Raw genomic sequence first — 27,234 nt, 5'->3', positions numbered from 1 at the left:
ATGCCGCCCCCCCCCCCCCCCCCCCCACCCCCTGCCAGGACCTGCCAAACTCACCCTGGTGAACCCGCCGCACTTTCCTATTTCTCTGGTCTCCAACGATGTTCCTTGCCAGGGACTGGCTGCAGTTCCAGCAGTTGCCACTGCACTTAATGGCGCTGGTGGGACTGAAGAACTGCTGGCCATCTGATTGGCAGGCCATCCTGCCTCGGGTGGCTGAAGCCACAACCTTAGGCAACAACTTGCCCGGCGACTGTAAAATCTGGCTGTGGCTTCCAGAGCCAGAGGAGGCAGGCTCGCCCCCAACTTTCCAGCCAGTGCACAGAGCCGCTACCTCTGCATTAAATCTTGGCCACAGAAATGAAGCATTGGACACTGATTTTACTGACTAAACCTTAAAATGTACCTTTTTTGTTTTGGTTTTGCAGCAGCTGTTTTTTTTTCTACTCTAGTTTATAACCATTCTCGCCAAATGATATCATCTAACTAGTTTATTTCTGGCAGGTGATTGGGTGAAGAGCACAAAGCAAATGTATTAGCAGGAAATAGAATTCAAAAGTGAAGTAAAAATGTCATTGTAATGCAAATAACATGACTATATTTTCTGATATGAACATCGTTTAGATGTGAATGGCTAGTGGTGGGTTTTATGTGGATTCAAAAGGAAGTGCACTGTTTGCAACCAAATTTCCCAAGTTAGCTCATGCGCATAGCTTTGGGTGCAAATTTGAATGAAAGCACAGTAGTTCTAGGAGCACAGAGTTACACGGGTAAAATTGAAAGGAAAGAAACAATTTCTTCCATTCCACTTAAAATTTAATTATTAATTGGATTCTCCCATTAACTCAAAACCTCAAGATAAGGATCTGCATTTATGTGACAAAATGGCGACTGCACCTTTGAGATTCTTGGAGCAGGTTACATACTTTCAAGTATCATAAGACTGCATTATCCTGGAAATTAATTTCTCATAGCTATTTTAGCACATACATTGTGGAGATTCCACTGAGACCTATTGGAATGACATCTGCCTAGGGCAGTAGCAAATTGGTAACCCATTTTACATTGTGCCTGATATTCATTTCCAATGTAAAAGAGAATTGTTGGAGTGAAAAATAGTCTACTAATGTGCTATTACCCATTTTGCCCAAGACAAGTTTCACCTCCCCCGGCAGCCCAGCAAGGTTTTTGTATAAGTACCGCAAATAATCTTTCTTCATAACCTACAAAAGCAAAATAATGCTGATGTTGGAAATCTGAAATAAAAACAGAAAATGTTGATACTGCCATACCTGTTGAGTATGTCCAGCATTTTCTGTTTTTATTTCCATTTTATGAGATGTTTACATATGTGTATTTTTCTTGTAAATTTTGTTTCTTGTGTGTTTCTGCAAACACTTGCAAAATATGTTTGATTTTAAAGCAATTTAAGAAATATTTTTTCACTTATCAGGAGCGACTAGATTTTGCTATGAAGGAAATCATATTTGACCTCCTTAGTGTTGGAAAGTCACCAAAGACTTTCAGTCTAAATCCTGAGGTACTTGTTGCTTTCTTTCACTATATTCTTTTCTTAATTTAAGGTTCTTAGTGTATAGGATGATTGCATTTATATAGAAAAAAGTCTCCTGGGCAGAATTTTTCAGTTGGCATGGTGGTGGTGGGGGGCCGACACACCGATGCGTAAAATGACACGCGGTGACATCGGGTGTGTATCCCGATGCCACAGCGCAGTCCCACGATATTTCATTTAGTGGGTGCGTGCAGGAGTCGGCTGCACACCAGCCGATATATAAACGGCCTATTAAGGCCATTAAGAAATTAACACTGCCCTTATGGTTGGCGGGCAGGCAAAAAGGCCAAGCAGCTTTCGCGTTTTTTAGGAAATCTCATCCACGAGCGGGATGAGGTTTCCTAAAGCTTTTATTAAATAAATAAAACTTTTTTCCAAAATATAAAAACATGTCCCAGCTTGTGACACAGTCACATGAGGGGGCACGTTTAAATAAATTTTCAAATCGTTTATTTAATTATTTTAATATCGATTCAGTCTCCCTGAGGCAGCTCCGTGCCTCAGGGAGACTGAAGCGCTAGCTAGGCCCGACTCTCCCTCCTGCCCCCGCCCGCACAGGTAGCGTTGAACGCTACCGGTCATGTATTACACTGGGCGGGCCTTAATTAGTCCGCCCGTGTAAAATGGCGGCGTGGAGCCGATCCTGGGCCCGCTCCCGCTGAGCCTGCCCGCCGCCTGAAAGATTCAGGCCTCTGTTTTCTTTGCTAGTGATTCAAATTTTAAATTCATGTCAAAAAACGTATCTTTGGGTAACAATGTGCAAATAAAATTTAAAGTATTAAAGCAGTGAACGACAATATTTGCCAATTTTCTACCTTTGATAGAAATTATAAATTTATGTAATTGAGAGAGAGGCACCATCAAAATCCTTGGTTCCACAACCCGCTGCATTTTGTCAGACTGCCTAGCTGGCATCAAGCTGCAATGAGATGGAACTTTCTCAGGTTGAATAATTGGAAAATTAAATGCACCGTATATGGACCAAAACACCAGTTCCTTCCCCTGATGCTTGTCCCAAACTGGACAACATGGGCTGAATTTTCCAACAGGCGTCAGAACTCTGCCCTTGGAATGATGTAGAGGCCGATCCTGCGCGTGTGGTCAGGCTCCTCCCTGCCCCTCGTGCATCCACCTAGGACCTGGCCTCCTAACTGTCAGTCTCTGCATTTGCTGCCTTACTAAGCATGGCAGGAGGACTGATCAGAGGATTTGCAGTACAGGCCAGCCAGTAGACCCACTGGGAGAGGTGGGCACTGCTGAGGCAAAAAGTTATTCGCAAGGATGCCTCAAAGTTGAGAATGAAGAGGCCCATAGCTGATAAGGACATAGGGTGTGGAAAGTTGGCCACAGCTATGGCCTTTCATCCTAGCAGCTGCTTCATTTGGGCATGGAGCCTCTGGCACCAATGGCTTCGCCCTAGCCTTCCACCAGAAGGCTATATCCAAGGAGCTGCTGGCTGCTCGCTCAGGGCCACTGCAGTGGTGTGAAACTATCTCTTTTACCCTTGGTCCCTCATTTCAGTTGAGCCAGCTCTTTCTTAAAAGTGCCTATTCACCCCAAGTCAACTATCCTTTTTGGCTTTATTGTTAGGTGTTTTACGAAAAATGTGTCTTAATATTTAAATTATGACTAAATTGCTTTGAACCCAAGAAAATCATTGATATAAAATTGAAGGTGAAATCTTCTAGAAATCTGCATAACATTTTAGACACTATTCTAATAAAGGATTGCCATATATTGGCATGATAATGGGTGTAATTTTAATCCTAACTATTATAAATCAAGGAAGGTTGTTGTTTCATAACAATATTAACTCAGTGTGCTTCCACAATATGCTTCACAGAGAATGAACATTGGTTTGAGAGCCTTCCTTGTGGTTGCTGACAATCTGCAACAGAAGGATGGGGAGCCCCCAATGCCTAACACAGGAGCTGTACTCCCTTCTGGCAATACACTGAGAGTGAAGAAGACCTACTTGAGTAAAACTTTGACAGAGGAAGAAGCAAAAATGATAGGTCAGTCATAAGTTATAATATAAAAAGTTACTTTTTATGGCAATGGGATAAAATCTTTGAATTACAGCAGAAGATTAAGAGAAACCCTGTTGAAATTGGAAAATAAAGTTCTATCAAGTTGAATACCACTTGCATTCTGAAATATTTTCTATGTACATAATAAAATTACTAGTTTGGATGTAAAATTAGAGAGAGTGGTGTCCAAATTTGCAGATGATCATGAAATAGGGGGCATAAGAAATAATTCTGAGTACCAAATGAAATTGCAAATGGTTATTGATAACTGGGAAAGGATATAGCAAATGAAAGTCAAAATCAATGAATGGAAGCTGATATATTTAGGTAAAAAGTAATAATTATACTTTGTATGAGGGAAAGCTGGGTCAGATGGAAGAGCTGAGGGATTTGGGAGTTCAAGTTCACAAAACTTGAGGAGTACCTCGAGTAAAAAATAAAAAGGAACTTTTTTTATGGCAAGAGATATAGATGTTAAAAGTTGACATTTAGGCCCGGATTTTTGCCATGACAGAGAGGCTCTCTGTCTTGGCGAAGGTCCTGGACTTGGGCGAAATGTCAAAGTCCTGCCCCGAACCCGATATTTCCTATCTTTGTGGAGGCAGGACTGGAGTCGGACTGGGTTTTACACATCCATGAATTGCGCAGGCAGCTGGCCATTTAAATCACCAGCTGCCTCCACTTCAGATTTTTGCACCGCTGCTGTGTGAAGTCCAGAGTGTGCAGAGCGGACCACGTCAGAGGACGTTGGTTTTCTGTGCATTGTCTCTTGGAGAGCCAGCCTTGGAGAGGTGAGGTATCCCTGTGAAGTTATATTGAAGTTTTCATTTAGTGCCCCAGAAATGCCAGGACCTTAACTCCCACTGTCCTCTCATGACTCAAGGGAGTGGGAGGCTGGTCTGCCAGGGCAATTTTTTGTTTCCCCCACTTATCTCCCCAGATGCACCTTGGGAGTGCGCATAGCGCTTTGTCCAAGGAAACATAGAGAATGGGCATGGCACCCTCTCACATAAGGGCAGTTGAAGCCAGTCAATGTGAGCACCCAGAGCTCAGAGAGAGGGCTGAAGGTCATGTGGAAGAGGCAGCAACATGAGCACCAAGAAGGAGGAGGAGAGGGAGGACAACTCGATTCTACCCTGTGGGGAAGGTGTACAGAATAATGACATCATACCTCAACAGAAAACGCGTGCCAAAGAAGACTCAGGTCGATCCGCGATGTTGTGACAGACATTTGTCGCATGGTGCAGTGGTAGCTGGAGCCACAACCCATCGACACCACCCCCATGCCCTGCCAGTGGCTGTGAAGGTAACTGTCACACTGAACCTCTATACCTCAGGCTCTTTCCCCATGGATCTTGAGTCTCCATGGATCTTGTATCTCAGAGGCTTCCCTCAGATGCAGGGCATCATTGACTGCACTCATGTTGCAGTAGAGGCCCCAACTCAATGTACGGTCATCAGTGTATGGTCACCTTCATGAACCGCAAATCATTTCACTCCATCAATGTGCAGATTTGTGACTGCAATAAGGTGTTGCTTCAAGTGTGCACAAGATTTTCAGGCTGCTGCATGAGTCCTTCATACAAAGGAATTCACAATATCCCAGTCTATTTCATCCACCCATGCAGATCTGGGGATGGCTTCTAGGGGACAAGGGCTACCCCATAAGAACTTGGCCAGTGACCCCTTTCTGGCATCAACAGCCAGTGGCGGAGAGAAACTACACTAGCAGCCATGTCATCACCAGGGACACCATCGAGCAGACCACTTGGCATTTTAAAAGTGAGAATCCAATGTCTCGATTGCTCAGGGTAAGCTCTCCAATATTCCCCAGCAAGGGTTTCAAGAATAGTTGTTGTGTGCTGCATGCTGCATAACATTGCACAGTGAAAGGGACTCCAGTTTGATGACGATGAGGCCATGGGCAAAGCTGCAACTTCTGAGGAGGAAGAAGATGAGGAACATGAGGGGAAAGAGGAAGCCTATGTACATTCAGGCCTTTCCAATACAGATGAAGGTGATGAGCCCCACAATGGCAGAGCAGCAGGGAGGCAAGGACATGCCAGGGCTGTCCTTGCCAGATGGGTCCTTGTGCAGAATAGATTTTTGTAAGGTTCTTCAAAATAATTAATGTATTCAGACAGTTCCTGGTGACCTCCACAGAAAGATCCATGTACCATGATGCCAGAGTGTCTCAAGGAACTTCACAAGTGAGCAAAGCATCATCACATTGAAATAGCTACCCTCTGCATCATAAACACGGTTGTCAGCATCTTTCAAACGCATGGTAATAAGTCCCTTTCATCCTGGCCCCTTCACATGAATGTCATTGACCGTGAATGAGGCACCCATGCCGCCAAATAGACCATCATCCATTCATATCCACAATGCAGATAATGACACGAAGGAATATGTTGAACCCTGTACATGCTGACACAAGTGTAAGTTGCATCTTTCATGCATGATGATTAGACAGCTATGCCATGACAGCTCATTGAAAGAACTTGTCCTACAACCATTCTGTCTGGTGGTCCAGGTTAAGACTTGGGTGCCACATGCATCAGTTCTGGCTTAAATATACCTCTGCAAACCACATAAAACCTGTAACACTGGAAATGACAGTACTGTAGTGGCGACATCACACGACCTATATTAACTGGACCATACGTGGCTTACCGAGCTGTGCTGCCCAAACGAAGGTCAGAGTGCAAAGATACAGTCTAGATGAATGTCTACCACCTCCACCTTTACTGCCATGTGTCAAGGCAATCTCAACACCTCTTTTATCACCTGCTACAGGAGATTTACCATCACCAACAGCCAGTAGCTCCAGCACCCTCGCGCTCTCCAGGGCCATTTGTTCCATGGGTCGCATGGGCCTTAGGTGGCCTTTCGCACCCCCAGCCTGGGCCATCTCTCTGGTGTTTTCCACCCTTTTGTTCTGCAACCAAACATGAATTTATGTCACCCTCATATATAGCGTGTGTAGATATATTTCTCTTCAATGCGTCAGCACATCATACAGCCTATTCACATCTGTTTTGCAGGCAGCTAGGTGGGCTGTTTACACAATCCTCTGCTTCAGTATTGAAGATTGTATGTGCCATGTCTCGCACCTTATCTGCAGCATGCATAATTGACCCTTGCCTTGGACCTCTGTATCTATGAGCCAAGCGACTCGCCTTGCCAGAATACAAAATGTCACAGACTTTTGCGGCACTGAATCTACGATCTTTTGTTGTCGCTGGTGGCGCTCATCACTGCCACAATCTGCACCCATGCTTTCTTGCTTGTGGCAGGTGGGTTTTGATGGCCAGCTAGGTAAATGATGCCCCTTAGCCTTTGGACTTCCTCTCCCAAGACCTCCAGGCCCCGGTCAGAAAGTCTAGCCCCTTCCCTTAAGATGTGCCTAATCTGTGCAACATACTATGAATTAACATGTTAATTAATGAAAACGTATGGTGAGAAGGGTCATGAGCAACTCATAATTCATTGCTTAATTCACTTTTGTGTGCTTACATGCCCTAATCATGCACATCGTCTCATCTCTGAATACTCTTAACAGTATGGTTGAGAGAAGGGCTCTGCACAAATGTTTGGTGCCATGTATGTTGTGGATGCCACTCCAAGATGACATGCTGTGCTCTTGGACAACTGACATCCCTACTGGCTTACTCTGTCTTATTCAGACTGTTATGCCACTACACTGTGCAAATTTGAGGGACCTGGTCAAGGGTCCACAGTGTGGACGCATCCTGAGAGTTGAGTGACAAAAGGGCATGGATGATCTAATGAGCATGGTAATGTTGTTCATTCATCCACTGAATCAAGCCAGCTTACTAATTCACTGCATTTTATTTGCATCAAATTGTTGTAGCAAGACAATGCCACCTCCATGGCTATGTCTTGGGAATCGCTCAGTGGTTTAGTTCAGCACACTTTTCATTAGGAAGCATCAAAGACAATTCCCCCATAGGGAAAGCCCATGATGTTTTTGGATAATCTAAAAGTTGGACAACATTGGCCATTCCACAACATCTCCTCCAAGGCTCACAACTTGCTCCATTCACCAGAACTGAAACTCCAAGGGGGCGCTTTATATATGTGTCCAGGCACGCGACCTGCACAGGGGCATCTCTGAACCCTCCCCACTCCAGGACCTGCCCTAACTCGTTTTACAGCGCCCCCCCCCTGCCAAAATCCAACCTGCGGGTGGACATTCTTAAAGATTGGGTACGCTGAGCTAGGAAATCTCCCGGCTCGGCAAACCCAACCAGGGACGAAAATGCTGGCCTGAAGTGCGAATCTATTTAAAACCTTACTAAGACCTCAGTTGGAATACTGGGTGGAATTTAATCCAGGGGAGACGGTCATAATGGCAAACCCAAAAGTTGGCAGGATTCCTGAGTGGGTCAGAAGGAGCCAGCTGATCGGAATCACGCAGTGCCAGCCGATTAGGCGAATGGCCACAAGTGGCCCATCCAATTATTTGGTGGGGATGGGCACTTTTGTTGCTTCTGCCTCTCCAATAATGGTTATCTGGTGCCTGCAGATGCCTCCCTTGGCGCTGCTCATTCACTGCTCATGCGCAAAACAATATTGGGTTTCTGTCTTGCATGGGTCTGATTTCAGCTCTTTTATTGGTTGCTGCCCTTGAATTTAAAGTACCAATGTATGCCCCTCACCCTGTACCATTTGGCCTTTCCCCTTTGATCCATGCCCCTCAGCTTGTACCATCAGGCCTTGCCCCACTGATCTATGCTCCTCAGCCTGCAACTTTACGAACTCCTGTCCTCTAGTGGAAGGCAGCTGCAAAATGGCTGACCTTCCACCTCGGAGAGACACCTCAGTGCAACACTGCCAGCTTTCACTGGTCGGGGATCTGATTTCTCATAAACCTGCTTGCCACTTGCTTAATCCGAAAAGGTGTGTTGGATTGCTTTCAGCAACATGCAGCTGTCTCTTAACTACCTCCTGAACAATCCTAATTGGATTTCTACACCACGTTCATGTGGGTTTGCTGCTTTCCCACCAGACGTTTAATTCGGCTGTCAGTTTCTACCGTCAGGATTCCAATCCACCCACTCCCGTGCGATTCTATGGCCCCTCCCGCCACAAATCCTGCTTCAACAGGTGCATTAAATTTTGCCGCCTTTGTACGGATTTGGGGCCCACACAATAGGAATAATGTTAAAATAACAGAGAGAGTACAGTGCAGATTCAGTGCTGTCTAATATACACAAATATAAAAATGAAGAATAGGGGCTGTGTCCACTGGAATAGAGGAGATTGTAGATGAGTTGATAAAGGCGTTTAAAACCATGCTGAAACAGGGTAATTGCAGATTGGAACCTAAATTTGTTGCACCTCAAACCAACATGATTCCACAGCGTGCAACAACAGGGTGAGAAAATGGAGAGGTCCAAGTACAGGACGAAATTTGTCCTCATACCTTGCCATCGTAACTCAGGCAATTTGTACTAGTACAGCTGGCTTGTCTGGGCGTAACCAATTTTAGCTGGTTCTAAGGTCTGCAGGTCAGGGCGAGAAGGGAATCGATAGGGGATGGTGGAGTATGAGTACAGTCCAACAGTCAACATTATTGTTTTATGGACCCAGAAATAAACACACCTGTTCCAATCGAGTTCACTAAAACAAACTTCCAAAAGATTTTGTGGCCTTTTTTTGAGTGGCCTCCTGTGTGGGGAATATCAAGATAACATCAGGCAGAAAACGTTAGACGAGTAAACTGAACTACTGGTAAAGAACTGCTAGTTAGGCCATCGCAAGCTTAAACTAGTCTTAACAAATTTAAGAGTCTGGATTTGTAATCGATGATATATTGAAATGGGGACTGTGCTCATTTCAGGCACCCACCTAAAAAAAATCGCAACCAATTTAGCAGTGGTCCGATTGCTTTTGCAGACTGGGCGTAGGCCTCTGCACTGGCAATGTTGAGCCTCATTTATGCGTGAGAAACAGGTGCAATGATATTGATTTTCAGCCCTCAGTTTCCAGTGTTTCAGGTGTCTAAAATGAAGGGACATAGGTATTAGATTAAATGTAAAAGATTTAAGGTAGGGAGCAGCAGAAACTATTTTATAAAGGGCATTGTGAGACAGTTGATTGCATTCTAAAATTAGTGACTGAAGCAAGGACCATGGCCCAGAATTTTATTAATATTAGTTATACCACCTAAACACCAATATTTAAAAATGTTATATCTGCCATTCATTTCCAGAGGGAGTTTTACTTAAGCCTGATGGTATACCTTTTGCAATTCACTTGGTTCTGGTGTAAGTCATGTTTAAAACTAGTGAGAGTGACTTAGCCTTCAGGAAACTTCAGTATAGAAGTGCTCAAGTCTTTTCAGCCCACTCCGTTCTTTAAGAGAACACTTGGGGACTGCAAAGGATTACTGCAGTGAATATTACTCATCATATTTTAATGAAATCTCCTTCAGGGCATTTCTGATCATCATCTTCAGTGCATTGGGACAGCACCAAGAGCAGTAGTGTACTGCTCTACCCACTGGGCAAATGACATGGTACCAACAACAACAAAAGCTACTACTTAAATTTATATAGCACCTTTAAAGTAATATAAGATCCCAAGATGCTTCACAAGAGCATTATAAAGCAAAGTATGAAACTGAGACTTTTTTTATTCTTTAATGGAATGTGAGCATCACCAGTAAGACCAACATTTGTTGCCCATCCCTAATTTTCCTTGAGAAGGTGGTGGTGAGCCACCTGCTTGAACTTCTAGAGTCCATGTTGTGTTAGAAAGGGAGTCCTTGGCCTTTGATCCAGCGGTAGTGAAGGAATGGTGATATAGTTCCAAGTCAGGGTGGTGTGTGGATTGGAGGGGAACTTGTAGGTGGTGATGTTCCCATAAATCTGTTGTCCTTGCCCTTCTAGATAGTCAGTGTCATGAGTTTGGAAAGAGCTGTCGAGGGAGTGTTGGTGAATTGCTGCAGTGCACCTTTTATATAGAACACACTGCTGCCACTGTGCGTCAGTGGTGGAAGAAGTGAATATTTTAAGTGGTGGATAGGGTGCTAATCAAGTAAACTACTTTGTCCTAGTTGGTGTCGAGCTTGTTGAGTGTTGTTGGAGCCACAGTCATCCAGGCAAGTGGAGAATATTCCATCACACTCCTGACTTGTGCCATGTAGATGGTGGACAGGCTTTGGGGAGCCAGGGGGTGAGTTATTCGCATCAGAATTCCCAGACCTAGATTTTCACCATGTTGGAGAGCCTCTCCATCAAAATGGCAGATGACCCTGGAAATTTTAAGTCCAACCCATGAACATGGCACTTCCTATATTTGTGGGGGTGGGTCTGGAGTTGGGCCATGGGATTTTGGTAGCCAGGAGTGTGAAACCTGGAGTGTGCAGATTAGACCAGGTAAGAGCAGGTCTGAACTTGGTAACTTAGTGGATTTGTTTGGATAGCCAGGGTACCCCTTTGGAGAAGTAAGGTAGCCCTATGGATATGGCCCCAGATACATTTGAGAGAGGTAAGGCACCCTTTGGGATTGTTAAAATTAAACGTGATTGTGCATAAAAAGTGCATAAACTCATTAGAACCGTCAAAGCTACCAGGGAGCTATCAAAGCAGTCATGGAACTGTCAAAGCTGTCAAGGAGCAGTCAGTGCTGTCATGGAACTGTCATAGGATACTAGGTGAGTTGGCTTGGAGGCGAGTAAGGGCGAAGGGTGGTGGGTGGGGGGCATGGGTTGACAGGAGTTGACACTAAATTGACATGGGGCAATTAGGGGCTATGGGAATGTGAGTGGCATAGATAGTATGGAGGGGCATGGGGGTGGGTAGAGGGGCATGGTTTGGCATACAGGTTATGAGGTGCCATGGAGGTGGGTGGGGGGCATAATTTAGCTTAGGTTGGCATGGATGGAACACTGGGAGTTTATGGGAGGGTGGAGTGAGGGCTAGAGGGCTGTTTTTTGTTTTAATCTTTTTCTTAATTCAACAAAACGCTGATGCACGGAGGCAGGCTTCCACCCAGCTTACCTCCACAACCGGCAGCCTCCGCACTCGTTTCAGGGGAGGCAGCCCGACTTCTAATCCAGCCCATCTCCCGGAACGAAAATCCCAGCTGTAGGTGACCATTTAAAGATCGGGTTCACAGAGCCAAGAATTCTTGTCTCTCTGCGCATCCGACCCAGGAGCGAAAGTCTGACCTTGTAGCCATTGGTAGCTGGTCCAGTTCAGTTTCTGGTCAATGGTAATCCCCATGATAACGGCAGATTCAACGAAGTTAAAGCCATTGAATGTCAAGGGGAGATGATTATATTATCTCTTGCTGGAGATGGGTCATTGCCTGAGACTCTGACACGAATGTTACTTGCCACTTTTCAGACTAAGCCTGAATATTGTCCAAACCTTGCTGCATATGAGCATGAACTGTTTCAGTATGTGAGGAGTTGGGAATGGTACTGAACATTGTGCAATGGTACATTGGACATTTTACTGAGGTGATAGTGGCACAGTGGTAATGTCACTCGACTGATAATCCAGAGGCCCAGGCTAATGTTCTGGAGCATGGGTTCAAATCCCACCATGGTAGATGGTGGAATTTCCCCCTGATCTCCATTGATGTCAATTTTGCCAGGGTGCCTTGTTGCCACACTCAGTCAAATGCTGCCTTGATGTCAGGGGCAGTCACTCTCATCTCTCCTCTTGAGTTCAGTTCTTTTGTCCATGTTTGGTCCAAGGCTGTAATGAAGTCAGGAACCAAGTGGCCCTGATGAAACACAAGCTGAGTATTAGTGAGCAGGTTATTGCTGTGTAAGTGCCTCTTGATAGTACTGTCAGTGACCCTTTCCATCATTTTGCTGATGATCGAGCATAAACTGTTGTGGCAGTAATTTGCTGGGTCGGATTTGTCATGCTTTTTGTGAACAGTACATACCTGGACAATTTTCCAGATTGCCAGGTGGGTACCAGTGTTGTATCTGTACTGGAGCAGCTTGGCTACTGAACAGCCTTCAGTACTATTCCCGGAATGTTGTCAGGGCCCATAGCCTTTGCAGTATTCAGTGCCTTCAGCCGTTTCTTGATATCACGTGGAGTGAATTGAATTGGCTGAAAACTGGCACCTATGATGCTGGGGACCTCAGGAGGAGGCCAAAATTGGTCATCCATCTGGCACTTCTGGCTAAAGATGGTTGCTAATGCTTCAGCCTTGTCTTTTGCTGATGTGCTGGGCTCCCCCACCACTGAGGATGGAGATATTTGTGGAGCCTCCTCCTCTAGTTGTTTAATTGTCCACCAACATTCACTACTGGATGTGGAAGGACAGCAGAGCTTAGATCTGATCTGTTGGTTGTGGGATCCCTTAGCTCTGTCTGTTGCATGCTGCTTCCACTGTTTGGCATTCAAGTCGTCCTGTGTTGTAGCTTCACCAGGTGTTAGTGCCACGTGACACGGTGGAGGCTATGCTCAGTGTGTGAGACAGGACTTTGTCTTCACAAGGACCGTGCAGTGGTCACACCATAAGACCATAAGACATAGGAGCAGAAATTAGGCCATTCAGCCCATCGAGTCTGCTCCGCCATTGAATCATGGCTGAAAAGTTTCTCAACCCCATTCTCCCACCTTTTCCCCGTAACCTTTGATCCCCTTACCAATCAAGAACCTATCTATCTCGGTCTTAAATACACTCAATGACCTGGCCTCCACAGCTTTCTGTGGCAATGAATTCCATAGATTCACCACTCTCTGGCTAAAGAAGTTTCTCCTCATCTCTGTTCTAAAAGGTCTTCCCTTTACTCTGAGGCTGTGCCCTCGGGTCCTAGTCTCTCCTACTATTGGAAACATCTTCCCCACATCCACTCTATCCAGGCCTTTCAGTATTCTGTAAGTTTCAATCAGATCCCCCCTCATCCTTCTAAACTCCATCGAATATAAACCCAGAGTCCTCAAACGTTCCTCATATGTTAAGCCTTTCATTCCTGGGATCATTCTCGTGAACCTCCTCTGGATCCTCTCCAGGGCCAGCACATCCTTCCTGAGATATGGGGCCCAAAATGCTCACAATATTCTAAATGTGGTCTGACCAGAGCCTTATAAAGCCTCAGCAGCACATCCCTGCTTTTATATTCTAGTCCTCTCGAACTAAATGCCAACATTGCGTTTGCCTTCCTAACTACCGACTCAACCTGCAAGTTAACCTTAAGAGAATCATGGACTCGGACTACCAAGTCCCTTTGCACTCCAGATTTCTGAATTCTCTCCCCATTTAGAAAATAGTCTATGCCTCTATTCTTCCTACTAAAGTGCGTGACCTCACACTTCTCCATGTTGTATTCCATCTGCCACTTCTTTGCCCATTCTCCTAACCTGTCCAAATCCTTCTGCGGCCTCCCCGCCTCCTCAATACTACCTGTCCCTCCACCTATCTTTGTATCATCTGAAAACTTAGCCAGGATGCCCTCAGTTCCTTCATCTAGATCATTAACGTATAAAGTGAAAAGTTGTGGTCCCAACACTGACCCCTGCAGAACTCCACTAGTCACCGTCCGCCATCCTGAGAAGGACCCCCTTATTCCCACTCTCTGCCTCATGCCAGACAGCCAATCTTCTATCCATGCTAGTACCTTGCCTCTAACACCATGGGCTCTTATCTTACTGAGCAGCCTCCTGTGCGGCACCTTGTCAAAGGCCTTCTGGAAGTCCAAGTAGATAACATCCATTGGCTCTCCTTTGTCTAACCTACTCGTTACCTCCTCAAAGAATTCTAACAGATTTGTCAGGCATGACTTCCCCTTGATGAAACCATGCTGACTTTGCCTGATTTTACCATGCACTTCCAAGTATTCTGAAATCTCATCCTTAATAATGGACTCTAAAATCTTACCAACGACCGAGGTCAGGCCTGTAATTTCCCGTCTTTTGCCTCACTCCCTTCTTAAACAGGGGGGTTACATTAGCGATTTTCCAGTCCTCTGGGACCCTCCCTGACTCCAGTGATTCCTGAAAGATCGCCACTAACGCCTCCACTATCTCTTCAGCTATCTCCTTCAGAACTCTGGGGTGTAATCCATCTGGTCCAGGTGATTTATCCACCTTCAGACCTTTCAGTTTTCCTAGCACCTTCTCCTTGGTAATAGCCACCATACTCACCTCTGCCCCCCGACTCTCTTGAACTTTGGGGATGTCACTCGTGTCTTCCACTGTGAAGACTGACGCAAAGTATCTATTCAGTTCCTCCGCCATTTCTTTGTTCCCCACTACTACTTCTCCAGCGTCATTTTCCAGCGGCCCAATGTCCACTTTTGCCTCTCTCTTACCCTTTATAGATCTAAAAAAAAAACTCTTGCAATCTTCTTTTATATTACTGGCTAGTTTACCCTCATATTTAATCTTCTCTCTCCTTATTTCTTTTTTAGTTGTCCTCTGTTGGTCTTTGTAGGCTTCCCAATCCCCTGGTTTCCCACTGCTCTTCGCCGGATTGTATGCTTTCTCTTTAGCTTTTATGCCGCCCCTGACTTCCCTTGTCAGCCATGGTTGCCTCGTCCTCCCTTTAGTATGCTTCTTCTTCCTAGGGATGAATTTTTGCTGTGTCTCCCAAATTACTCCCAGAAACCCCTGCCATTGCTGTTCCACTGTCTTTCACCTACCAATACTGCCATGGACAGATGCATCTATGACAGCTAGATTGATGAGGACAAAGTCTAGTATCGTTTTCTCTTTTGCTAGTTCCCTCATTGCCTGCTGCAGGCCCAGTCTGGCAGATATGCCCTTCAGAACTTAGCCAGTTCGGTCAGTAGTGGTACTACCAAGCCACTCTTGGTGATGGGCATTGAAGCCCCCCACCCAGAGTACATTCTGTGCCATAGTCAACCTCAGTGCTTCTTCCAAGTAGTGCTCAACATGGAAGAATACTGATACATCAGCTGACTGAGTTGATAATCAGTGGGAGATATTAGGTTAGATCATCAAAACCTTGACCAAACAGGTAGTTTTTAAGGAGTGTCTTAAAGGTGGAAAGAGAGATAGATAGGTGGAGAGGTGTGGGGAGGGAATTCCAGAGCTTAGGGCCTAGACAACTGAAGGCATGGCCAGCATTGATGGAGTGATTAAAATCAGGGATGCTCAAGAGACCAGAATTAGATGAGCGCAGAGTTGTGGGGTTGGAGGAGGTTACACAAATAAAAAGGCGCAAAACCATGGAAGGATTTGAAAACAGTGATGGGAATTTTAAAATCAAGATGTTGCTTGGCCAGAAGCCAGTAAGCAAGCCCACCAGTGATAGATGAACAGGACTTGGTGCAAGTTAGGATAAGGGCAGCAGGGTTTTGGATGGGCTCAAGGTTACAGAGGGGAGATTGCGGAAGATCAGCCAGGAGTGAGTTGGAACAGTCAAGTCTAGAGGTAACAAATATATGAATGAGAGTTTCAGCAGCAGATGAGCTAAGGCATGAGCAAAGTTTGGTGAAGTTACGGTGGTGGAAATTGTTGGTTTTGATGATGGTACAAATAAGTGGTCAGAAGCTCATCTCGAGGTCAGGTATTCTGGTTTAGTGTCAGACAGTTGCCAAGGAGAGGGATGAAGTTGGTAGCTCAGGAAAGGAGTTTGGAAATGGGACCAAAATAATGGCTTCAGTCTTCCCACTACTGGAGGAAAAATAAAGAAAAATTGATAATGTACCAAGTTTATTATAGGTCCTGGAAGCAAATCCAGGAAGAAGTGGAAGACAAGAGGAACACACTCTTGAGTCTGTGAGCTAGCATGTCAGTCAGGAATGTTATGTTTCTTGCAGGGAGGTTGCACAGATGTCACACCAAGTTCGCTGAACAGCGCCACATCAGCATCAATTCCATCACCCTCCTTCGTCACTGTCTCAGGCTGAACCAGATTGTTCACATTTCCAGCTACCTATTTGCGTCTGTTTAAACAGTACATTAGAAGTGAATTGCAATAAAATAAAATTTTCTAGTAGTGTAACAATGGTATAGGTACTGCAGGTAACAAGGAAACTCAGAGTCAATGCTTTAAGTTAATGAAGTCTGTCAAAATTATTCGAAAGTTAGATTTTGCTCTCAACTCAACAGGCATATCTCTGTACTACCCACAACTAAGAAAAGCCCTAGATAGCATCTTAAGGCACCTCGACAAAGAAGTTGGGCGTTGTATGATGTTGACCAATACACAGATATTGAACAAAGAGCCTGAAGACATGATCACGTAAGCAAGCATATAATTCACACAGAATTCTGTTTTGATTTAATGGTGAAAGGATGGGGCTGATTTTATGTACTGGTGGACATCAGTTCCAAATGGTTCAAAACTGGTGCAAATTTTAACCATGATAAAATGCTAATAGCACTCAATTTTTGTGGTCAAATTATTTGTATAAATACTCACAGTTTAAGGTGCAGGTTTGAACATTTGTAAGGAGTGCACTAGTGATTAGAATGGAAAATTGCATGGTGTTGAAGTTTAAAAGGGTGGGGAAAAGTAAAGAGAAGTGGCAGATAGGCCAGAGCTTACTGTCATCGTCTGTAACAGCACAATGCATTTGAAAATTGAGTGACTTGTACAAGCAATTCTTCTCTTAACAGCTGTAACAGATAGCAGCCAGATCCTTACCCTCTTTGTCTCTAGAGACGTTTTTTACGCATAATTGCTGTGTGCCAACATTGTCTATTATCATATTTTCCCTCCCTTGGGAGAAAGAAGTACATCAGGGAAAATGTCAAAGTCCTTTGGGTAATACCATGATATCATTTAGCATAGTCGCCTAGAGACTGTCCTCTGTGATTCACCCTATTTGTAAATTGGGTTTCAATGTATGTGGAAGATGCCTCATTTGAACGATAAAGTGACCCTACAAAGAAGGCAACTTTACTCTCCTCTCTTTAAACCCAAACCCATACATTATTCTGAGTCAAAACAATTAACAGGAACCTGATCACAGGCCTCTCAATGTTGTGTTATAATCTTTGGCATGAAGTATATAGGTGGAGCCTAAACTGATTTACCATCCAGTTCTTCATCTCTCAATCTGAGATGAACCCTAGCCTTTAGTCAGATATTCATTAATCTCCCATTGATTTTTGGAAATTAAACAAATATTCACAATGGCTGTTAATTAATCCGTTGAGAATATGTATTTATATGTACATTCAGAAACATTTCTGAAGTCATTTGTGTTTTTTTAATTCCAGTATCAATTTTATTATATTTCAAGTATTAAATATGACAGCTTACACTATTTTGCTCAATTTTTACACGTACGGAAAGGAACACTAGGGACATTTTGAGGACTTCTCCATGCTAGTAGTGCCCCCAAAAAGGTGGGATTTACTTACCGCCCTGTTTCTGCCGATAATTTGGTGCTACAAAAAGAAATAAGAACTTTCTTGCGGGACTTCCCTTTGGCCGGACTGCCTCCTGAAATTTTGTGGAGTGTGCATGGAGCATAACATCCATGTGAAAATACGAATTAGGAGCAGGAGTAGGCCACTCGGCCCCTCAAGCCTGCTTCACCATTCAATAAGACCCTGATCTGAATGTAACCTCAACCCCACATTCCTGCCTATCCCCGATAACCTTTCACCCCCTTGTTAGCCAAAAATCTACCTAGTTCTGCCTTAAAAATATTGAAAGACTCTGCTTCCACCGCCTTTTGAGGAAGAGAATTCCAAAGACACTCAGCCCTCAGGGAGAAAAAATTTCTCCTAATCTCTGTTTTAAATGAGTGACCCCTTATTTTTAAACTGTGACCCCCTAGTTCTAGATTCTCCCACAAGAGAAAACATCCTCTGCACATCCACCCTGTCAAGACCCCTCAGGATCTTAAAGGTTTCAATTAAGTCGCCTCTTACTCTTCTAAATTCCAGTGGATACAAGCCTAACTTGTCAAACCCTTCCTCATAAGACAATCCGCCCATTCCTGGTATTAGTCTAGTAAACCTTCTCGGAACTGCTACTAATGCATTTACAGCTTTCTTTAAATAAGGGGACCAGTACTGTGCACAATACTCCAGGTGTGGTCTCACCAATACCCTGTACAATTGAAGCATAACCTCCCTACTTTTGTAATCAGTTCCCCTCACAATAAATGAGAACATTCTATTAGCTTTCCTAATCACCTACTGTACCTGCATACTAACCTTTTGTGATTCATGCACTCGGACACCCGGGTCCACCTGAATCTCAGATCTCTGTAATCTCTCACCATTTAGATAATAAGCTTTTTTATCCTTCCTGCCAAAATGAACGATTTTATGTTTTCCCACATTATACCCCATTTGCCAGGTCTTTGCCCACCCACTTAACCTATCTGTGCCACTTTGGAGCCTACATACGTCATCTTCACAATTTACTTTCCTCCTATCTTTGTGTCGTCAGCAAATTTAGCAACCATTCCTTCGGTCCCTTCATCAAAATCATTTATATAAATTGTAAAAAATTGAGGCCCCAGCACTGATCCCTGTGGCACACCACTTGTCACATCCTGCCAACCAGAAAAAGACCCATTTATGCCAACTCTACTTCCTGTTAGCTAACCAATCTTCTATCCATGCCAATATGTTACCCCCTACACCACGAGCCTTTATTTTCTGCAATAACCTTTGATGTGACGCTTTATCAAATGCCCTCTGGAAATCTCAGTACAGTACATCCACCGGTTCCCCTTTATCCACAGCACATGTGAGTCCATCAAAGAACTCCAATAAATTCGTTAAATGTGATTTCCCTTTTACAAAGCCATGCTGACTCTGCCTAATTGCCTTGAATTTTTCTAAGTGCCTTGCTATAACATCTTTAATAATAGCTTCTAACATTTTCCCTATAACAGGTGTTAGGCTAACTAGCCTATAGTTTCTTGCTTTCTGTCTCCCTCCCTTTTTGAATAAAGGAGTTACATTTGCTATTTTCCAATATAATGCAACCTTCCCTGAATCTAGGGAATTTTGGAAAATTAAAACCAGTGCATCAACTAGCTCAATAGCCACTTCTTTCAAGACCTTGGGGTGAAGTCCATCTGGACCTGGGGATTTGTCAGCCCATAGCCCCAACAATTTGCTCAATACCACTTCCTCGATGATTGTAATTTCCCCGAGTTCTTCCCTCCCTTCCATCTCCTGATTTACAGCTATTTCCAGATGTTACTTGTGTCTTCCTAGTGAAGACCAAAGCAAAATACCTGTTTAATTCATCTGCAATCTCCCTACTTTCCATTATCAATTCCTGAGACACACTCTCTATAGGACCAATGCTCACTTTGTTAACTTTTCTTATTTAAATACCTATGGAAACTCTTACTATATGTCTTTATATTACTAGCTAGCTTTCTCTCATACTCTAATTTTTCCCTCCTTATTAACTTTTTTGTCATTCCTTGCTGTTCTTTATATTCTTTCCAATCTTCTGGCCTGCCATCTGTCTTTGCATAATTATATGCTTTATCTTTAAGTTTGATACTGTGTTTAACTTTTTTAGTTAACCACGGATGGTGGGCCCTCCCCTTGGAATTTTTCTCTCATTGGAATGTATATATTCTGTTTATTCTGAAATATCCCTTTAAATGCCAGTTCACTTTAGCCAGCTTTGTTTTTATGCCCTCATAATTGCCCTTATTTAAGTTTAAAATACTAGTCTTGGACACACTCGTTTCTCCCTTAAAATGAATGTAAAATTCAATCATATTATGATTGCTGCTACCTAGGGGTGTCTTCACTAGGAGGTTATCAATTAATTCTATTCCGTTGCTCAATACCAGGTCAAGTATAGCCTGCTCTCTGGTTGGCTCCAGAATGTGCTGTTCTAAGAAACTATCCCGAAAACATTCTATGAACTCTTCATCTACGCTACCCTTGCCCATCTGATTTTTCCAGTCTATATGTAGATTAAAACCCGCCCCCCATGATATTGGTGTACCTTGCTGGTAAGCTCCCATTATCTCTTCTTTTATACTCTGTCCCACTGTGTAGTTACAATTAGGAGGTTTGTATACCACGCCCCCAAGTGACTTCTTGTTTTTATCATTCCTCATCTCAACCCAAACCACTTATACATCCTGGTGAACTGAGCTTAGGTCATCCCTTTCTAATGTGCTAATACCATCATTAATTAACAGAGCCATCACTCCACCTTTTTGTAACTTCCTGTCCTTCCTAATTCAATATTCAGGTCCCAATCTATGTCATCCTGTAGCCATGTCTCTGTAATGGCTATCAGATTGTACTTATTTATTTCTATTTGCACTACCAGTTCATCTGTTTTGTTTAGAATGTTACGTGCGTTTAGATACAGAGCTCTTAGTTTGTCCTTTTATTATTTTTGTAGTGTCTAGCCTTATCTGCTGATTTACTGTTAGAATTGTACTCTCTGTCCCTTCCTGTCAGTCTGTTTATCATTTCCCATATTAATACCTGTCTCCTTTGCCTTGTTTCTACTCTTTGGTTTACCACATCTTCCCAAATTTGATCTCTTGTCCCCACTATTCAGTTTAAAATTCTCTCTACTTCCCTAGTTAGGCGGCTCATGAGGGCACCAGCCCCAACATGTTTCAGGTGTGAATTGTTCCAATGGTACAGATCCCACTTTTTCCAATCCTGGTGCCAGTGCCCCACAAACTAGAACCCACTTCTCCCACACCAGTCTTTGAGCCAAGCATTAATTTCTCTAATCTTATTTATCCTGTGCCAATTTCACCAAATTACAGAATTTTAACAGCATAGAAGGAGGCCATTCAGCCCATCGTGTCTGCACATGGCTCAGGTAATAATCCAGAAATTATTACCTTTTGAGGTTCTGCTTCTTAATTTGGTGCCTACCTTGTCATACTGACTATGCAGAGCCTCTTTCCTCATCCTGCCTATGTCATTGGTACCTACATGGACCATGACCACTGTATCCTCCCCCTCCCACTGCAAGTTCCTCTCCAGATGACCTGAACCCTGGCACTGGATAGGCAACAAAGCCGTCTGGACTCTCGCTCTTTGTTACAGAAAACATTATCAATCCCCCTTACTATACTGTCCCCTACTAGCACTACATTCCTTTTCCTCCGCCCACTTGGATGGCTTCCTGTACCACGGTGCTATGGTCAATTTGCTCATCTGCCCTGGAGCCCCTGCTCTCATCCAAACAAGCTAAGAGAACTTCAAACCTATTGGTCAATTGCAGAGGCTCGCACTCCTGCCTTCTGGGTCCCCTTACCTGCCTCACTTGCAGCCACACCCTCCTGTCCCTGGCCATTGACCAAATCAGAAAACCCTATCCTAAGTGGTGTGAACTGTCTCCTGGTATAAAGTATCCAGGTAACTTTCCCCCTCCCCGATGTGTCACAGAGGCAGCAGTTCAGCCACCAGCTCAATGACTCTGAGCCTAAGTTCCTCAAGCCGTAAACACTTTTGGCAGACTATTTTGCCCTGGATCACAATGTTATCCAGAGCTCCCACATGCTGCAGCCTTGATACCCACCTGTCCTGCCATCCTTAATGTGTTTTAAATAATTACTTAATTATATTAATCACTTATTTAATGTTGCTTTCTTATCTATTTGATTAACTAGCACCAAATGTGTACTATTTTAAAACTTAGGGATAGAGTAGAACTTAACCAGTAATAGAACTTACCAGATACTCACCAAACAGCTAGCTCCTTTCCCTGTAGTAGAGCAAGAACCAATTTCTATGGAGTGAGAAAGATAGAAAGAGGAAACAAACAACTCCTCCCCCCCCCCCTTCAGTGAACTCCCCTCTCACCAAACTCCAAGCCTTCACTCAGTTTGTCAGCTGCACTCCATAGAAACCGTAGAACCATAGAAAAGTTATGTTCAGAAAGAGGCCATTCAGTCCAGCGTGTCTGCGCTGGCCAAAAAGAAACTAGCTGCTCATTTTAATCCCACTTTCCAGCACCTGGTCCATAGCCTTGCAGGTACAGCACTTCAGATGCAGATCCTGGTACAGCCTCAACCACCAACTTAGGCAGTGAATTCCAGATGTCCACCATCCTCTGGATGAAAAAGTTTTTCCTCATGTCCCCTCTAATCCTTCTACCAATCACCTTAAATCTATGTCCCCTGGTAATTGACCCCTCAGCTCTGGGAAACAAGTCTTTCCTATCTACCCTATCTAGGCCCCTGATCATTTTGTACACCTCAATTAGGTCACCCCTTAGCCTTCTCTGTTCTAAGGAAAATAACCCTAGTCTATCCAATGTCTCCTCATAGCTGCAGTTTTCAAGCCCTGAAACATTCTTGTAAATCTCCTCTGCACACTCTCCAGAGCAATTATGCCCTTCCTATAATGTGGTGACCAGAACTGTACACAAAATTCCAGCTGTGGCCTAACCAGCATTTTGTACAGTTCCATCATTACATCCCTGGTTTTGTAAACAATACCTTCCCCAGTAAAGGAAAGCATTTCAAATGCTTTCTTGAACGTCTTGTCTACCTGCCCTGCTATCTTCAAGGACCTGTGGACATGCACTCCAAAGTCTCTTCCTTGACAGAAATCTTTGTATCCTCACTGGCTACGGGTGAGGTCCCAGAGGACTGGAGAATGGCCAGTGTTGTTCCATTGTTTAAGAAGGGTAGCAGGGATAATCCGAGGAAATTACAGGCCGGTGAGCCTTACATCAGTGGTAGGGAAATTATTGGAGAAGATTCTTCATGACAGGATTTACTATCATTCGGAAGCAAATGGATGAATTAGTGAGAGCCAGCATGGTTTTGTGAAGGGGAGGTCGTGTCTCACTAACTTGATCGAGTTTTTCGAGGAAGTGACAAGGATGATCGACGATGGAAGGGCAGTGGATGTTATGTACATGGATTTCAGTAAGGCCTTTGACAAGGTCCCTCATGGCCGACTGGTACAGAAGGTAACGTCGCACGGGATCAGAGGTGAGCTGGCAAGATGGATACAGAATGGGCTTGGTCATGGAAGACAGAGGGTAGCAGTGGAAGGGTGCTTTTCTGAATGGAGAGCTGTGACTAGTGGTGTTCCGCAGGGATCAGTGCTGGGACCTTTGCTGTTTGTAATATACATAAATGATTTGGAGGAAAATGTAACTGGGCTAATTAGTAAGTTTGCAGACGACACTAAGGTTGGAGGAGTTGCAGATAGTGAAGAGGATTGTCAAAGGATACAACGGGATATAGATCGGTTGGAGACTTGGGCGGAGAAATGGTAGATGGAGTTTAATCCGGACAAATGCGAGGCAATGCATTTTGGAAGGTCTAATACAGGCAGGAATTATACAGTAAATGGCAGAATCCTTAAGTGCATTGACGGGCAGAGGGATCTGGGTGTACAGGTCCACAGGTCACTGAAAGTGGCAGCGCAGGTGGATAAGGTAATCAGGAAGGGAAGGCATATGGCATGCTTGCCTTCATTGGTAGGGGTATTGAGTATAAAAGCTGGGAAGTCATGCTGCAGCTGTATAGAACCTTGGTTAGGCCACACTTGGAATATTGCATGCAATTCTGGTCACCACATTAACAGAAGGATATGGAGGCTTTGGTGAGGGTGCAGAGGAGGTTTACCAGGATGCTGCCTGGTCTGGAGGTTATCAGCTATGAGGAGAGGTTGGAGAAACTCGGATTGTTCTCACTAGAGCGACGGAGATTGAGGGGCGACTTGATAGAAGTTTACAAAATTATGAGTGGCATGGACAGAGTAAATAGTCAGAAGCTTTTTCCCAGGGTGGAAGAGTCAATTACTAGGGGACATAGGTTTAAGGTGAGAGGAGAAAACTATAGAGGAGATGTGCGAGGCAAGTTTTTTACGCAGAGGGTAGTGAGTGTCTGGAATTCGCTGCCAGAGGAGGTGGTAGAAGCAGGTACGATAGTGGTGTTTAAGAGGCAGCTTAACAAATACATGAATAGGATGGGAATAGAGGGATACGGATCCCGGAAGTGCAAAATGTTTTAGTTGACGGGCAATATGATCGGCGCAGGCTTGGAGAGCCGAAGGGCCTGTTCCTGTGCTGTACTTTTCTTTGTTCTTTGTTCTCTCACTTCCTCAACCTCTCTCAATAACTTCCTGTTTATTGACCATTCCCTTGCTTTGCGCTCCCCAAATGTATTACCTCACACTTTTCCGGATTGAATTCCATTTGCCACTTTTCCATCCTCTCAACCAATCCATTGATATAATTCTGGAGTCGACAGTTATCCTCTTCACTATCACAGCCAATTTTTGTGTCATCTGCACATTTCCCAATCATGCCTCCCACATTTAAGTCTAAATCAGAAAACAGCAAGGGCACCAACATTGAGCCCTGAGGAACACCACTGGAAATTGTTTTCCATTTGCAAAAACATCTATCGACCACTACCTTTTGTTTCCTGTCACTGAGCCAATTTTGGATCCAACCTGCCACCTTTCCCTGTATCCCATGAGATCTCACTTTCCTGACCAGTCTGCCATGTGGGACCTCGTCAAATGTCTTACTGAAATCTATGTAGACAACATCCACTACAATACCCTCATCAACCCTCCTTGTTACTTCCTCAAAAAATTCTATTAAGTTAGTAAGACACAATCTTCCACTAACAAAACCATGCTGACTATCCCTGATCAATCCGTGCCTTTCTGAGTGACAGTTTATCCTGTCTCTCAGAATTGTTTCCAATAATTTGTCCACCACCAAAGTCAGACTGACCGGCCAATAATTTTCTGGCCTATCCCTTTTTGAATATAATGTTTGCAGACCTCCAACCCCCTGGGACCTCAGCTATATCTAGTAAGGATTGGAATATGATCCTCAGAACATCTGCTATTTCCTCCCTGGCTTCCTTCAACAGCTTGGGATATAATCCATCTGGTCCTGGTGATTTATCCACCTTCAAGGATGCCAGTCCCTCCAATACTTTATCTCTCACTATGCTTATTGTATCTAATATTTCACGCTCCCCTTTTTTAACTAGAATGTCTGCATCCTTGCTCTCCTTAATTAGGACAGATACAAAGTGCACATTGAGAACCCTGCCCACATTTTCTGCATCAACGCACAAGTTACCATGTACATCTCTAATTTGCCCTACCTTTTCCTTAGTTATTCTCTTGCTCTTAATGTACTGGTGAAACATCATAGGATTTTCTTTTATTTTACCTGCCAATTTCCATTTTTACTTCATCCTGTACTTCCGATACTCCTCGAAGCTTGCTACAGTATTACGTCTTTTGTGACTGTCATAAGCTTTCTTTTTCTGCTTTACCTTGGCCTGTATGCTTCTGGATAACCAGGGGGCTCTAGATTCGGCAGTACCACCCTTTTTCCTTTTGTGGACATGTCTACACTGTGCCCATAGAATCTCGCCTTTGAGTGCCTCCCACTGATTTGACACAGTTTATCCTTCTAAAAGCTGTATCCAGTCCACTCTCGCCAAATAACCTCTCAGCTTTGTAAAATTTGCCTTCCCCCAATTTAGAACTTTTACTCCTGTTCTATCTTTGTCCTTTTCCATAATGATGCTAAATTTAACTATATTATGGTCACTATCTCCAAAATGGTCCCCTGCTGCTACTTGATCCACTTGGCCAGCTTCATTTCGTAAGGCTAAACGCTTTCTTGTTGGGCTGGCTAAAAAAATTCTCTTGAATGCAATTCCAGAATTTTGCACCCTCTGTGCCCTTCACACTGTTCGTATCCCAATTGATATTAGGGCAGTTGAAGTCCCCAACAATTACTGCCCTATTGTTTTTACACTCAGAATTCTGTCTACATATTTGCTCTTCTAACTCCCTTCCACTATTTGGGGGTCTATAGTCCACTCCTTGTAGTGTGGTTGCCCCTTTTTTATTTCTGAGCTCAACCCATATGGCCTCATTTGATGCTTCATTTAGTATATCATCCCTCCTCACAGTTGTAATTGATTCTTTAACCAATAATGCTACACCCCCACCATTTTTATCCTCTTCCCTATACTGCCTAAAAACTTTATATCCAGGGATTTTGAGCTGCCATTTTTATCCCCCCTTAAACCAAGTTTCCATTATTGTGATGATATCATGCTGCCATGTATCTATTTGTGCCCTCAGCTCATTGGCTTGCATTTGCATATATACCTTTTAACACTGCCAAAAAAAGCCCTACAGCCTTTTAATCTTCCCAACGGCCTCCACTGGACAATTGAACTGCCCTCTTAATTCTTTTTGAAGGAGCATAGAAAGCACACATAGAGCACTTTGGCCACCATATCATGTTGCATTTAAGTGGTTGAGCTAATTGGCACTGGCCAAGTCTACCTGCGATCTTACACAATTTCAGAAGTTATCTATGGTTATTGTTATGAATAGAAGAGAATCACCAACATGGCTGTCACAGTAGCTGACCTGGAGAGGAACGAGAAAAGCTGTTTGGGAAGGCAATTCCAACAAAAATTCATTTTTGTATCACTTCTAATTTCAAAAAAATTTTTAACATCCCCATAATTGATTTATTTTATTTATGAGTTAAAGAGTATTCCAGTATTTATGTGTATGGATCCTGAGGGAAATAATTGCTGTTCTGGCCACAAATAAAAACAGAAAATGCTGCAAACACTTAGTATTTCAGGCAGCATCTGTGGATTCAGAAAGTGAGTTAATGTTTCAGGCTGGTCATTGGCCTGACACATTGGACAGAATTTTAGCTGCCATGGGGAAG

At 43.8% G+C, this 27,234-nt stretch overlaps 1 protein-coding gene across 6 annotated transcripts in view; it reads left to right on the top strand.

Moving 5' to 3' along the window:
• LOC144682720 (protein furry homolog) overlaps positions 1-27,234 on the top strand; it is a 520,809-nt gene that overhangs the window by 220,818 nt on the left and 272,757 nt on the right. For all 6 annotated transcript variants that reach the window (XR_013577095.1, XM_078545350.1, XM_078545351.1 and 3 more), the window contains exons 14-16: positions 1,451-1,537; positions 3,414-3,585; positions 16,680-16,812. Coding sequence is in view for 5 of the 6 variants with exons in the window: in XM_078545350.1 (XP_078401476.1) it covers positions 1,451-1,537; positions 3,414-3,585; positions 16,680-16,812 (392 nt within the window). In the remaining variant the exon portion in view is untranslated. The remainder of the gene's footprint in view (positions 1-1,450; positions 1,538-3,413; positions 3,586-16,679; positions 16,813-27,234) is intronic.

The sequence above is a fragment of the Cetorhinus maximus genome, chromosome 7 (assembly GCF_964194155.1).
Source record: "Cetorhinus maximus chromosome 7, sCetMax3.hap1.1, whole genome shotgun sequence".
Classification (NCBI taxonomy): Eukaryota; Metazoa; Chordata; class Chondrichthyes; order Lamniformes; family Cetorhinidae; genus Cetorhinus; species Cetorhinus maximus.
Note: the sequence above shows the minus strand (reverse complement) of the source record. Positions and strands in the feature narration are given on the sequence as shown.